Source organism: Hyaena hyaena, unplaced genomic scaffold (genome assembly GCF_003009895.1).
Source record: "Hyaena hyaena isolate Hyena2069 unplaced genomic scaffold, ASM300989v1 scaffold_37, whole genome shotgun sequence".
Taxonomy (NCBI): domain Eukaryota; kingdom Metazoa; phylum Chordata; class Mammalia; order Carnivora; family Hyaenidae; genus Hyaena; species Hyaena hyaena.
Window position 1 is genome coordinate 5,144,696 of NW_024080669.1, and position 15,602 is coordinate 5,160,297.

The window sequence follows — 15,602 nt, forward strand, 5'->3', positions numbered from 1 at the left end:
GATTTATGAAAACATCAGCGCCCGCCCTTCACTTAACATCTTCTGAAAATCCATCAGTTGGTTTCTGTGTCTCACTCTAAACTCCACTCCGTCCAGGCCGCTTCCTGAATTCTTGTCTGCGTGTATTTGTTTCCCTTCTTCCACGTCCTTTCTGCCACCTGGTCGCACAGCACGTAGACTCCTCCCCTCCTCTGCCTCGTTCATAAACACGGCGAAGATGCTCCTTGCTAACTGGTTCCGGGTCAGCCAGGCTGTCAACTTCCCAGGAGCTGGGTTTTTACCTTTCATGATCTCTTGCCCCTGATCTAGGTTGTAAACTAAATTGGGCCGGAGCTCTTAACGATGGGTTTTCATGAAATTTTCCATGAACGGCCCTTTGGATGTCCGTATGAATTACACCTTCACCCCCCTCTGCCCTTTGCAGGTAGTCTGTCCGTCTTTGCAGAAGGAGCCTAGGGATCAGCCAGCCCATATGACCTCTCATTATTGTAGAAGGTTCCATCGAGGCGGCTGGCCAGGTCTATACCGCAAGGCAGCGGAAGCCTTAACTCTGTAGAAACACCCCGTTTCTCCATAACATGGAACAACGCTTTTCATTTGTGGCTGGCCCCTTGCTAGCTTAGGCTGGTTTGGGTTTTTGGTCTTTTCTTTTCTTTTTTTTAAGACCTTTCTTGGCGCCCTTGAACTCCCCGTCTCCTCAGTAACACAGCAGAGGTGCCTCCATTCACAGCTTTAATTTTTCACCCCAGAGTAAAGCTAATCTTGTGTCCCCCAACAGCTACAACTCCCCGTCACCACAGTTCCAACCACAGAGACTCTGTTTAAGAGGAAATTTTAAAAACAAACAATACTGTCTTTCTGTCCATATAGAAGCTCCCTTTACGACTTGTCTTTGCTTCTGTGTCTCTGTTCCTGGCTTCGGGGCTCCAGGTGATGCGCGATGGTCTCATAGATGCACCTGAGCCTTTCAACCTTAGCACTCAAACCCTGTCTACACACAAAAGGCATCCGTGGTAATGAGCACCTAGATTCTCGCAGGCACACCCAAGAATAAAGTAAAATTGCCGCTCCAACAGCATCGTAGAATCTGTTGCCTTAACAGATGTGATCATATGGGCTTCCTGCATCTTAACAAGCAGTGTTACATGTATTTATCTTGCCTGGAAAGTACACTTGTGGAATTTAACGTTTGCTCCTTACTTCAAACAGATTAAAGGTTATGGAGCTGAATGATTGTGTGTCCCATTTTAAAGGTCCAGGCTATCCCTGAGATTAAGATTGGTTCCTAAAAAATGTTCCAGACTGAGTCTTGACAAATAGATAGCTAAATTAATTTCCACTCTTCTTCTCTTGCCACTGTTTGCTGCATTGCAGCCCCCATTAGCCTTAAAAGCTGCAACAGCTAAATCCAGTGACAGGAACATAAAGCCTGAGCCTGGGGGGAAAAAAAGAAAGAATGGGAGAAAGAAAAAGAAAGAGAAAGAAGCAGCCCGTAGCTATCTGTTTCTTTCCTCCCACTCAGATGCAGTAGCTGAAACCCATTGCCCAAGTCGGGGCAAGAAAATGTACGAATGCAATAGAATAATATTTTTAAACTCAAAAGGGCACAGTTGATTTCTGATTTCTCTGAAAGGAGGTGTCCCTGTGTTATCTTGTATCTTCCGTAGGCAGGATATCGAATTGTTCCCTAGTCAGGGAGGCAGACTACCATGGAGTTGCCAAGTCGCCCGACTCCCTCAAAAGCACGTTACAGTTTCATCCTGGGCACCCTTGAAAGCAGAAAATTGTGAGCCCAGTCCGACGTGCTGGTCCCATCTAGAATCTTAGACCAGGTGGGTGGGAGGAGCCAGGTGTCCCTCTGTCCTGTCCATCCTCATGGGACCAGTCTCCTGACCTTTGTGGAAAGGCTCACATCTAGCAGTAGCTTTATCTAGGGAGGACTTTTGGAAGGCTCTAGAGTCCTGGAAAGAATATTTGATGTCAGCTTGCCACTTTGACCTTGTTGCAGCCTTACAACTATTGGGCCTTTAGTGGCATTAGAATCCCTTTCTAAATAAAAAACCACTTGAGGGACAGAAGTGAAATGGGGGCCATCCAGAGTCTCATTGTGGTTTGTCGTGCATTTCTTCCGTGTCTCTTCCATCCCATGCACATTGACATTCCGACCATATATTTCTCTTTCGACTATTGCCATTGGCAAGCCCCTACTTGCTTTTTTTTCTTTTCCTTTTTTTTCTTTTAAATCATGTCAAGTTGTCCACGTAGTTTCATTCATGAAGATCTATGCTGTAATATTGAAGAGCAAACTGTATAATCTAAATTGTCCCTGGAGTCCTCTGTTAAAATACAGACACCCAAACCATCCCCTGGGGGCAGATTTGTCTCCTAAATTAGAATCAAAGAAAACCTTACCACCCTACTGGGGCGCGGAGGGGTTGGTTTCTTTGAAGTTAGTTGACTTTGTGATGAGGCCTACGTAGAATTGCCTATTTCTTTCTTTTTTTTTTTTTTTAATGTTTTATTTATTTCTGAGAGAGAGAGAGAGAGACAGTGTGAGCAGGGGAGGGTCAGAGAGAGAGGGAGACACAGAATCCGAAACAGGCTCCAGGCTCTGAGCTAGCTGTCAGCACAGACCCGACATGGGGCTTGAACCCACAAACCGTGAGATCATGACCTGAGCTGAAGTCGGACGCTTAACCGACTGAGCCACCCAGGTGCCCCATAGAGTTGCCTGTTTCTGGGGTGATAGATTTTGACCCGTCCGACAGTTGGACCCAACCTTTTCCTATACTCATCTTAGGAAAATACTTTTATGTTTCCATCCCAACATTATGTGGACGTTGTATTGTTTCTGCCCAGTTGCGTCCAGAGTTCGTTGCTTGACGAGGAATGTACCTTAGAAAACACTTAGCACTCTGTTTTAAACACCCTTAGCAGCTTAAGTAGGAAATTCAGGCCCGTGGGAAGTTCAACGTGCAGGTCATACGGTACATGTGACTGTCATAAATTAAAACACTAAAATCACTTTAGAATAAGAAATGAATAGCTATAGGGGCCAAATCCTGAAACACATTTAGAAATCCTTTCACAGGCATGAAATAGGTCATCTCTAAATGAGTGTTTCTCTTTTAAAAGTACATATCCATGATGTGGTTTGTGTTCTTTGGGAAAACAAAAAAAACAGTAAAGTTTTTCTTACTGGTGTCGAAGCACTCAAAGCCCAGTCTACCTTGGAAAAAGTGAGTCCCACCCCCGGGCCCACGTTACTTCGGCTTTCGCGATCTAATGTCATAAGGCATTGCGTGTGTAAAGACTATAATCTGAATTACGGCCGAGAGCCTTGCTTCACATAACACTCTTGTTCTCCAGGGTCTTACTTAATGATTCCCACTCTTTGCTATTGATATTTGCGTGGTGCAAGCGGTATATGCTTAGTTGCTTTTAGGCATTCGTTCATCAAATACCGAGCACCCATAATACAGACAGCTTCATGCTAGTGCCTGTGGAGACAGAAAATTCCTTGAACCCCTTAAAAGATGGCACTGGGAATAGGTTCTACACACTGGAACTCAGTTCCAAGAGGTACTCTGCAGTAGGGGCTCACTCGGTATACAGGCAGAGGAGCGAGGACGTCATCACAGGAGAAGTAGTTGGGTCTGCCATCAGGGACATGGTAGAATGTGGTTAAGGCAGGTGGCATTTTAGAAATTAAGCACAAAGGCCCAAATCTACTTCAAGCATCTGTGTTCAGCGTGTGTGTACGTTGTGTGTATTTATGTCCTGGGCATGTATTATGCCACCGTTGTTAGGAAATACACACCTTTCATTCTAGAATGTTTACTAAATTATCTTTTCTCTAGAGTTGGCATCTACTCCATTAAGACTTTTTGTCACTCATCATTTATTGAATGCATATTGAGTGTTACCGATAGGCTAGGATGCATGTTAACAAGAATCTTTTTTTTTTTTTAATGTTTATTTATTTTTGAGAGAGAATGGGAACTGGGGAGAGGCAGAGGAAGACACAGAACCCAAAGCAGGCTCTAGGCTCTGAGCTGTCAGCACAGAGTCCGACGCGGGGCTCCAACTCATGAGCCGTGAGATCATGATCTGAGCCAAAGCTTAACCAGGTGCCCCAACAAGAATCTTATTAGGCATTTCTAAATAGAAAGGAGACATCTTCATAATGAGCCATCTTTTCAAGTTTTTGCCCCAAAATTGTGTGACCATTTTTTTTCACACTGTCTGCAGTGTATAGATTTTTGTTTGCTGACTAGTATAAGCCTATTATATATTTTTTAATTTTTAACTTTAAAAATTTTTTTATATATTTTTTAATTTTTTTAATAGTTTATTGTCAAGTTGGTTTCCATATAACACCAGTGCTCATCCCCACAAGTGCCCTCCTCCATGCCCATCACCCCCATACCCCTCCCCCCACCCCATCTGCCCTCAGTTCTCCGCATTCAGGAGTCTCTCATGGTTTGCCTTCCTCCCTCTCCCCCACTATTTTTTCCCTTCTTCTCCCCCAAAATCCTCCGTTAAGTTCCTCCTAATCCTCCTATACATGCAAACATGGTATCTGTCCTTCTCTGCCTGACTTATTTCACTCAGCATAACACCCTTGAGTTCCATCCATGTTGCTACCCATGGCCAGATTTCATTCTTTCTCATTGCCATGTAGTATTCCATCGTATACATAAATCACATCTTCTTGATCCATTTGTCTGTGGATGGACACTTAGGCTCTTTCCGTGTTTTGGCTGTTGTTGAGAGTGCTGCTATGAACGTTGGGGTCCATGTGCCCCTGTGCATCAGCACTCCTGTGTCCCTTGGGTAAATTCCTAGCAGTGCTATTCCTGGGTCATAAGGGAGTTCTACTGTTGATTTTTTGAGGAACCTCCACACTGTTTTCCAGAGGGGCTGCACCAGTTTACATTCCCACCAACAGTGTAGGAAGGTGCCCGTTTTTCCACATCCTCACCAGCATCTAGAGTCTTCTGACTTGCTCATTTTAGCCACTCTGACTGGCGTGAGGTGGTATCTCAGTGTGGTTTTGATTTGTATTTCTAGTATAAGCCTATTATAAATAGCATCATAGCCAGCCAGTTTTTTCTTTTAATTTTTTTTAATGTTTACTTATTTTTGAGAGAGAGAGAGAAACAGAGTGCGAGCTGGGGAGGGGTGGAGAGAGAGGGAGACACAGAATCTGAGCTGTCAGCACAGAGCCCAATGCAGGGCTCAAACCCGTGAACCGCGAGATCATGACCTGAGCTGAAGCTGGACGTCTAACCGGCTGAGCCACCCAGAAGCCCCAACCAGGAAGGTTTTGACCCATGCAGATTTAGGAGGGAATAAAACCAGTAAGAATACTAACTGCAGTGATGAACGTCATCTGATTCTACCTTTAAAAAAAGGGGAGGAGGGGCTGAGAGAGGCACCTGGGTGGCTCAGTCAGTTAAGTGTCCAGCTTTGGCTCAGGTCATGATCTCACAGTTTGTGAGTTCGAGCCCCGTGTCGGGCTCTGTGCTGACAGCTCGGAGCCCAGAGCCTGCTTCGGATTCTGTGTCTCCTTCTCTCTCTGCCTATCTCCTACTTGTGCTCTGTCTCTCTCTGTCTCTCAAAAATAAATAAATGTAAAAAAAAATTTTTTAAATAGTAAATAAAGGACTGAGAGATGGGAATGGAGGGTTCTTTTTCTAATGCTTCTGTCAGAATTTCCATATTTTTATGTTTCTTGTTTAAAAATAATCCAAGAGATTATCCACAGTGCAGAAAACTGGCCTCAGGCACACGGGTTTCTCAGGCTTAGAAAGTGATGGTTGGATCTGCCTTGGTGGGGAAGGTAGGACTTAGAAGGACCCAGTCCTCCAGCATGTAAGCGGAGAGTTCCGTCTCCACCTTCACCTTCCTTGCAGTGACCCCCTCTGTCCCTCCCCTCACCCGTGCCTTCCCCCTCTCTGCCCCTCCTTCCGCCCAGCCTTCACCCACCCCGGGGCAGAGGAGTCGTTTCCTTGTGATATGAACCACTGTACAGGTTCCTGTGATTTTCAGAACGTCTGGTTTGCAAATGAAGAGATCTCAGGGGCGCAGCAGCGCTAGTGAACAAATTCTGAGCAAAACTTGAAATTGCTTAAGAGAAAAACCAATCCACTCCCCATCCTGCTGTCCTGTGGAAGGAGAGGAGGGTGACGTTGAGAAGGAAGAGAGCTTTCTTGTGATTCTCCTGTCCGGACCTTTGTAGCTTCCAGTCTATTCCCAGCCCCTTCCTCCCGTCTCTGAGAAATGGGAGTTTAATTAAAGCCTAACAGAGCTGGAAAGAAAATTAACGAGGAATCTGGTAGAAAATAAATTTCAAACTTTAATTTTCCAACATGTATTTTTGCTTTCAATAGATTTCAAATAAGTCAGAAATAAATAAAGAAAAGAATTTTTAAAACCCGTATATTTAATATATATTGGCCGGCAGAACACAACTATGAAAATAAAATTGTCAGGGGAATTCTTTGCCTGCCCTGGTGTCTAGATTTAAAGCAGCCCCATAACACAAACTGAAGAGGAATTCAATTAAGAAAACCCATTGGCGCCTTATTGACTTTAGTTAAGAAAATAAACTGGGGGAAAGTGTATTAAAATATGTCTGGACTGCTTAGTATGCTTTCATTTAGGCTTATGACGATCAAAACAAGAGAATTTAAATTCTTGACAATGAAGCTCTGCTTTTGAGCAGATTGGGTTCTCTGGTTATTGTTACCCAGTGCATGTTTTAACATATACCCTACTTGCATGCACCCCAAAATGCAGTCTGTGGGGACTCTGTGACTTGTAACGCAGGAGCACCACAGAGCAATTGGAGAAGAAAAAGTATTTAAGGTTGTGAATTTAATTTTGTTCTAGGATTTTCGTTTTCATTTATGGCACCCGTTGTGTTTGAGACCATGGACTAATTTATGGATTAGTTTTAAACCCCCAGTCTGTCACACTCCATGAACAATTCTAAGTTGGAGAGAATCCATCTGAAAGGATTAGAATGTGCCACAGCGGAGCTTACACATGACTGTTTCAACTAAATATTGCCCAGCTGCCTCTCATGTGGCCTTTTTTTTTTTTTTTTTTTTTGCTACTTGGTTAAATGGCTACTGTCTCTAATCTCACACATTGTCAGAGCCTTTTCACTTTGTAAGGATCTTATACTGCACCTGAAATATGGATGACGTTTAATTTATTCAAGATAGGGCACCATAAACTGTTTGTAGGGCTGGGAGACCAAGAAGTCAATATTTAGTGAAATGTGCATCTTGCAAATAGCGCAGGGCCTGCCCATGGACACCTTGTCTGCTTACACTCATAAAGCAGCTAGAGGATGACTATTAAGGCCGCACGCGCTCACTGGGTTTGCAAAAACATGGGATTGTGTTGTTGTTGACCATATAAAATAAATGTCCAATAAATTTGCCCTTATTGTAATTAAAATTAACATAGAGACAGTAGCTCCGCAAGGCCTTTTTAATTTCATAACCCTAAGCCACCGTGAGCCCAACTCAACTGTCTGTGACCTCCTTCTCCCTGTGGCCGAGCTCGGAGATGAGTTTCTTGAAGGCAACAGCAAAGTGAAGTCTAAAAAAGTCTTTGTTGGGACGATTAGGAGTCCTCATTTTTCAAGCTAAGTGTAGCCTTGCTGACATACGGTGGAAAGTTAGCGCTTGCATTTTGCCCCTATACTTAGAATGCCATCAGACAACAGAGTGACCCCACACATTTTCACGGGGGTGGGCCCGTCTCGCCAGCCCCCGTTGAAGGCGCCCCTAATAAACCCTGCCTCACAGAGCCGCGCTTTCAGAGCCAGGGTGTCTGTGGTTTCTGCATGAAGTCATAATGCAATTATGAAGGAGAATGAGATTCCGTGACAGTGCTTTCCTGCAGGGAGCACAAAGTCCCTTCTAAAGAATTTTTTTTTTTTTTTCCGTTCTTCACTTGAAATCGCCTCTGTTCAGATAGTGCACCAGATGTTCTTAGAGAAATAGAATCAGCAGCTCCCCCAACACACCCTCAAACCTCGCTCGAACTCTGTGGCCGGCCCGTGTGTCTGCTCTAATCTCCTGCTCCATTGCTGATCATGACTTTGCCATTTCCAGCCGCAGTGACTGTGTGGTGTGACGTGAACATGTGTTTGCTTTTAACTGTTCTCGAAGGTGTTTCTTCCCCCTCCCGGCATTCCTTTTTCCTCCCTTTTTGGGTACAATTGATGGATTTCCCACCCCCAGAATGAGGAAGCAAGCTGCACTGTGGACCTTTCTCCTTTATTCTCTAGTCCCCACATAGGAGCCGACGCCCAGATTCACTCAGTTTCATTTTGTGATTAAACGGACAGTGTTGGGATATAAGAAACAGTAAGTCAAGGAGTCACTCGTTAATGCTGAGAGATGATTTTTGAGGGCTCTGACCTTTAGGATTTACTCCACCTCCATTCTCTCAGTTTATACTAATTGTTCACGTCCTAAACAATAAAGCGTATGAGAAAGTGCTGCTATAAAAATAAACCAGTGTTTTTTGTTTTCTTTTGTTTTGCTTTTAGTTTTGGAAAGGAGCCAGTGCCTATCCTTAAAATGTATTAACCTGCATATACTTGTTTCTGTACAAATGTGCATTTGATTTTGCCCTTGAAATTGAAAACTCCTCACACTAACACTTGACTTGAATGTTTCAAGTAAGGAGATGTGTCAACTGCGTATGACAGTCTGGTATAGCGATGTTTCAACTGTGCAATTTTTGGTATTGTTTTTTTACTGCTGTTTTATGCATACAGGCTTGACTTGTAAGTAAGTATTGTGTTCTTATGCGGTGTATTTTATGTCTTTCTTTCCTTCATCTATTCTTCAGAAACTCAGCTATAAGTTATATTAAGCTGCAGTGGCTTCTCAGACTGCTGGTTAATTCTGGCTCCTTAGAAGGGCTGCAAGGTTTTGATGGTATAGGGTCCCAAGGAAAGCATGCAACTGATGAGGAACACCGGTATGAATTCACGGGGCAGATTTTGCAGACCAGAAGCACCAGGCTCACATGACCAAAAAAGCCCCCCAAAAAAGTTTGGCATCCCAGTATCCCAGTGCATTTAAACATTGCCTGTGTCTCGTCTGGAAGAGTCATTTGGAGTCTCTAGAATTCCTAAAAATGATTATCAGTTTAAATAGCTGCATTATATGAGAGAGAGGAAAAAAACAACAAAAAACAAAGGACAGGTAACTACCTGCAGCTTTAACCCAAAACGCCGCCCCAATAGAGATGACAGGCTGCTGTGACCACAGCACTGACCTTTCTGGCCAGGAGGGAATAGTGGACAGAAACATGCTGGAGAGGTATAGAGCTGAACACAGAAGCCTGACCAGATGAGTTGACTTTGGAATTCAGTTGGCCATGACAATGGTGTTTAAAAAAAAAAAAAAAAAAAAAAAAAAACCTGGAAAAAGAATGTCATCATGCATTTTGTTAGATATTTATACCATTTTTCCTCTAGCCAAAAATAAGAAGGAAATTTCTTGAGCCCCTTGAGCAGTTTCCTGTGAAGAGGAGCCAGGACAGCAGGCCTGGTCTGCAGCCTAGCAGGAGGAGGAGGAAGCTCCAACAGCATCGGAAATAGAAGAAGAGAGACAGACCACACCCTCTTCGCCGGCAAGTGTGTCTGGCAGTGAAAAAGCGAAGTTGCCGTCTCGTGCCGCGGCCGTGAAGGCAGGGCTCCTGGCCGCTCAGCACGGTGAATGTGCTTCTGAACTGTGAGCACGGGGACGGCTGGGTCCTTTAATTTGTGGAATGTCACATGATCAGAAGTGGCATTGGGCAAATGGTGTGGACGTGGCCGTTTCCCTGACCGTCTTCTGCTCTTAGGTTATAATATGGCAAGCCCTGCCCAGCGAAGAATGGATCCGTGCTGGGGCGTGGCGGGGGCGTGTACCGAAACTAACCTGGAAACCTTTAATATGTTCATTCCCTTGGCCTCCCAGCTAATTGAACTGTCCCGTTGAACTCTGCTGGAATAAGACACGGGATGGAAACCTTGAGCTCATGTGTTCGTCTCCCGGCATCTGAGCCTAAGCCTCGCAAGGAACCTGAAAGTGTGATTGATTCGGTGATGCCTAATTGGCAGTCACGAAGCCGAGTGCCCGCGTGGGCTGGCTTAAAACAAAGGCAATGTTTGAATGTATGAATCCATTGTTTAGCCAGCCTTCCAACTGAGCTCTTCTGTCACGGTCCTGAGCCTTGATGCGTTAAGAGTTTGCACTGGTGTTTCTCCTCACTTTGCATGTTCCCCTGACTATTGACTAGCAAGTAGATGTGTCCTGGCAAGACCCTCAGAACCAAAGAATTGACTGTTCTCCTCACTGGCTCGCAGCTTTGAGCTGAAGGCATGTCTTAAAACAGTGCAACTCACTTCAAATGCTTTTTGCTTTTCATTTATTATTGCTTGTCACGCGATGTTCTTTGAAAGCTTGCTCATATATTATCTGTTCCATTTTTTTTCCATTTTCCCTTTTTTTGCATGCCGTTCCTCCTGTCTCCTCCCTTCCTCCAATCCTCTGTTCCTGTCTATAGACACAGCAGCGACGACAGAGCCAGCAGTTCACGGTTGGTATCACATTACTGTTTATCTACTTTCTCAGCGCTGCTGAGAGGCAAGGCAAGCCTGGGAAAAAGAGAAATGCAGTCTTCAAGGGAAATCGTGTTTCGAGTAGACTGAGCTCATAAATATACTATAATTTTTTAAGGCTTGAAAGGATGTCGAGTCTTGTCATTTCTGTTGTGAGTTCAGCAGCCAGTGGTGGCGGTCAGAGGCGAGGCGGCCGCCTCAGTGGCTGGGACGCCGGCCACGGCCCTTGCTGATAGACCTCCAGGTGGACACCAAAATACAAGGGATTTCAAAAACAAATATTTCCCTAAAAATTGTAGCCTCTGGATTAAAGACCCAGTTGCTTTCTTCGTTTATAGGCTAGAGTCCCAGGTCGCATTTAGAAGAGGGGTCATTCGGGTCACTTAGCAGTTGAGGCCGAAGGACAAGTGAGACAGAAGAGCCCTGTTTAAATTCACGAGGTGGCGAAGAGGGAGGTCATCGCACTTCTCTTAATTATGTTCCCAATCCTGTTTGCCTCTGCAATCCAGTGCCCGTTCGCCCTCGGTCTCTACGTGTACGTGAAAGTTTACACTAGCATTTGGCAGGATACCTCTTCCAGACCAAGAATGACACCATATGTAAATTTTAGCAGCATTACATAGGACTTAGAAAAATCATTTGTGTGCAGGTACCTTGTAGGCAAAATACTAAAGTGTTGGTCATGTTTCTAACCAAAAAGTGATTTTAAAAATAAAATAAAAAAAAAAAAAGGCTACCGGGAAAGTCTTTTCCCGATTTCATCTCCAATTTACTAGGTTGGAATAAGTCTGTTAACTTTCCTGTGTCTCTCTAATGAGAAAATTAGAATCATGTTTCACCTGTATATGACTTTATTTCTTAACTCTAACCCTGGTGACATTGCACTTAGAGAAAGATACGTCAGTTAAAAATTGGGAAGAATTTTAATAACTGAGTTCCAGGGAATTTTTTGGTAAAGTGCCTATTTAAATCACTTTGCATGTTGTACAGTGTTGGAATGTATCATTCAAGTGACAAGGGGTGATCAGCCAACGCTTTCCCATTCATGCAGCTTTTAGCTAAATATCTCTTCCTAGTGCAGACTGACTTCCTTAAGACAGACCAATGCTTGAGGACTTGTCAGTGGGAAATCTCTAAGCAAAACCTGTCCTGGGTTAGCCGTCCCTGAAGGTCAGGCCTTGATGCTTGGCACATCATCCCTGTATTTGGACTTTGTGACAAGGAATCCCAAGATAGCGGAATGAACTTAGGTACGGGGAGCTCCCAGCCCACCTCACCTGGCCCTTTCCTGTCGTTGGCACAAAGGGGAAAATTAAAGGGCCAGATACACTGGCAATCATGAGAAGTCAGTTAGGTATAAAGCTCCCACTTTCTAAGGTAATGCCCCATAGTGCTTGCTACAGCTCAGGCACTGTGCTCCATTAAGCTTGGTTATTTGTACGTTTCATCATTAATTGAGCACTTCCTGACTTTTATCGATTAGTCTCAGAGCTTGAAGGCTATTTTAATGTCGTTTAAGAGATTTTGTTCTATTCTTTTTAAGATGCTTTAAGTTCTGAGCTTCTTATAATTGACTCCAGGGTCAAATGTAACCACAAGATTCCGGAATTGTGTGAGATCTTTGAAGAAATATTGATCATTTATCTCCTAAGACTCCTGAGTTCTATTTGCTAGGTCCCTTCAATAAAACCCGTTTACTTATGTGAATCTAATGGATGTAGGTCTTAGAGTCAGGTGAGGTATTCCAAGTAGGAAGTCTGTTCCCTGACCTGAAAAATGAGAAGTTAGCTTAGCAACCAGTCTGGGTCTAGGGCACGGGTTTTGATTGGGTCTTTCTGTCTAGAAAGAAAGTGACAGTGATCTCTTTTTGTGGTATAACAGAGAGACACTTGGAATAAGACTTTATAGCATTCCTATGGCAGGAAACAGAAGCAACCATTGCCTTATTAGTTTAAGGACAGTGTTCAAGCCAGCAATACGCCAGTATGTTGTTCGCTTCTGGCAGTACGTGGGAAACAACCTAGAGCCAAGAAGTTTTGAGGAGAAAAAAGAACGCCCACACACACACACGTGTACACACACACACACACACGATTCCTTACCAGCAGAAGGAGAGAAGTGACAGTCCAGGTTAGTCCCTGCAGATACATTTATAAACACATTCTACTGACTTGTCGAAAGTCCTTACACCACCCTCACGAAGAGGTCCTACCACCATCTTGAACAGCACCCCCTCCAGCCTCCAGCAAAAAGCTGTAAATGGAAGCCACCGTAATATCTAGACTTGTACTTGGCGGAGGGGAACCCGTCTTCAGATTAGTTGTCAGAAGTGGTAGAATACAATGGAAACTACAAAGCAGGGGACCCGATTTCCAGAGAGAAAGACCTGGAACTGATTGTAATTGAGTGCATTGTAGTTAAAACCCAACTTCTTCAGTTCAGCAACCGTTTGACTTTGATTCACTTGAGAATAACCCTGAGAGTTCGCGATAGAGATCTGGACCTCGAAAAATGTCATGGTCTGAGAACTTGGCAACTTAAATGACAAGACGTATTAGGTCAGCCAGTTGTGGCCACTTTATTGGTCTAGAAGTTTCCTTACTAGAGTTCTTTCTAGATTTCTCTTTTCTTTCATAAAAAGTAAAAAAAAAAAAAAAAAAAAAAGATTTCTAAGAAAGCTTTCCCTTCGAAGACTCATTCAAACACTTTATTCAAGCTTGTGTTGCTAGAGTATGTATGAAATAATACCAGTTGTTTATGTATGTTGACCATTTGTTCTTACCAATATCTGATTGGAATAAGCATGTATTGAAAGATTAGAAGTGCATGGGCATGATTCAAAATCAAATGGATTTTCTCCAAAAAGAAACCAAACAACAGTCAGTCATAATGTGTTTTTTAAGGATTAATTGATGGTAAAGATAAAAGAAGTGTAAGAATGGGATTTTTAGAGTAGGGTGACCAAAGGGATTTTCTTTGAATAAGGATCTTGAGCATTTGTGTTTTTGGAGCTCATCCTTCAGGCCTGGACAGGAAGAATCTTGTGTTATGTGTGCATGTTAAGCAATGCAAAAAAAAAAAAAAAAGCAAACAAACAAAAACAAAAACAAAACAAAAACCAAAAAATCTCAAAAACACTCTGCCAAATCCTGGTACCACATGGTCTGAAATTGATGGCAGAAATGCATGAGTGACTTAAAGCACGGACGGTGTCGTCGTTCTTATGATTATTGATGTGTGGGTGCGTGTGATGGTTTTGTTTGTTCAAATGTGGGCGCTTCTCTGTAAGTGTCTTGTGCCTTGTTCTTTCTCAGCCCTGCGTGTGCCCTCTCCCCTCCCCCACCCAGCTCCCCTGTGTGAGGCTCTGGGTGACCGCATGCCCATGGTCTGGCATAGTGCTTGTGCTTTTGCTGCACTGCGGTGAGCTGGCTTCATCCGGGTTTGAGGTTCTCTCTCTCTCTCCTCTTTGTCTCTCTCCCTCTCCCTCCTCTCTCTCTCTCTCCCCCTTCCCCCTCTCTGTCCCCTGTTTTATTCTTTTCTAGTCTACCTGTCCCTTCACTTTCCACCTCTTGACATATCAGAGGCTGGTGATCTCGTGAACTGATAGATCCCAAATGAGCTTTTCAGCAGCCTTTCATTCAGTATGTAATTATGGGAAGACTCAAACCGGGAACCCCTCTGAAGTCATTTTTCACTTTCAGTTTCGGTTTCAAACTGTTTCTAGCCTGTGCTAGATACACACGCTCCTTACCCTAGTCCTTACCCTAGTCCGCTGCCCTTAGGAAAGCACCCCCTGGATCTCCCTTCCCCTGACTTATTTCATACGTAGTGCAAGCCTTGGGGGAATCCTCAAAGCACGTGAAATTCTTACCTTACTTTCTATTCTGTTGAGTGGGAATTCTGAAGCCCATTTTAAAGAAAAATGGCCAGCAGTGCGCATTATTACAACCTCTATGTCCACCATCTCTGTGTATGTACCTCTGCACATCTCTCTGTATGAGTACGCAACAGTGGCATTCAAAGGCTGTCATTCAGTCAAGGGACTCTGCAGACATTGTATGTTCTACTCAAGAACAAAGCTAAAGAGGTTTACGAATGGCTGCAGGATCTGAAGATTGTGTTTCAGCCTTGATATGCAGTTTGGAAACAATGCTACTGTTTAACGGCGTGAACCAAATTTCTGCTAATGGGAAGAAGGGACAGACTCCACAAAAGCTGACAAAGCAGGAAGAACAGGATGACTGAGCTTTTAGATTAAAACTACCGGGGGCGTCTGAACTCTTATGGCTGGTGATGGAAGTAACAGTTTCCATAATATGGCCAAGTGATCAGATGTCTGCCGCTTAGGTAAGAAAGAGACCATCGCTTACTTTTTCATACTGGGAATGGTACTGGAGACAGTGGGCTACGTTTTTGTGTCCTTGAGGTTTTCTTTGATCCTTCTTTTATGACGTTATCTGAAAAAGCAAAAGATGAAACCTTAATGAACTGAACCCACAAGCGTTTAAATTTTGCTTGACGTTGACCTTGACTTTATTTAAATACCTCTAGGATTTTCTTGATGTTTCTAACGTTTGAGGTTTTCCTGCACCTGGTTAAAGATTGCCACATTCTACCACTTTTAGAAGCCAGCAATGTCTGCTGAAAAGGAGGATTAAGGAGCAAGTACAGCGAGGGGCACTAAGGAGGCTCAGGGTACATGCAGCACCTTGTAGAACATGAAGAGGGAAAACACACGTGTCCACAGAAGAGGTCATTACAGTGCAGACATGAAATTAGCATGTGCGAATGACTCAGAAATAATCGCTCCAAAAAAAAAAATGCCATATAGACCAAAAGTTAAACTTCTGTTTAACAGAGTTTAAAGAAATGTGCTGGCTGCATTTTAATTAGAAATGACAATACAGGGGCTCTAATAAATGATACAGGAGTTTAAAGACAAAAACCCCAGAAGCCATTC

General features: G+C 43.7%; 1 protein-coding gene across 5 annotated transcripts in view; it reads left to right on the top strand.

The window, feature by feature from the left end:
• CADM1 (cell adhesion molecule 1) overlaps positions 1 to 15,602 on the top strand; it is a 331,788-nt gene that overhangs the window by 297,776 nt on the left and 18,410 nt on the right. For 4 of the 5 annotated variants that reach the window (XM_039229286.1, XM_039229287.1, XM_039229288.1 and 1 more), the window contains one exon: positions 10,588 to 10,620. The exons of the other annotated variant lie outside the window; for it this stretch is intronic. In XM_039229286.1, the coding sequence (XP_039085217.1) occupies positions 10,588 to 10,620 (33 nt within the window). The remainder of the gene's footprint in view (positions 1 to 10,587; positions 10,621 to 15,602) is intronic. 5 annotated transcript variants of the gene reach the window in all.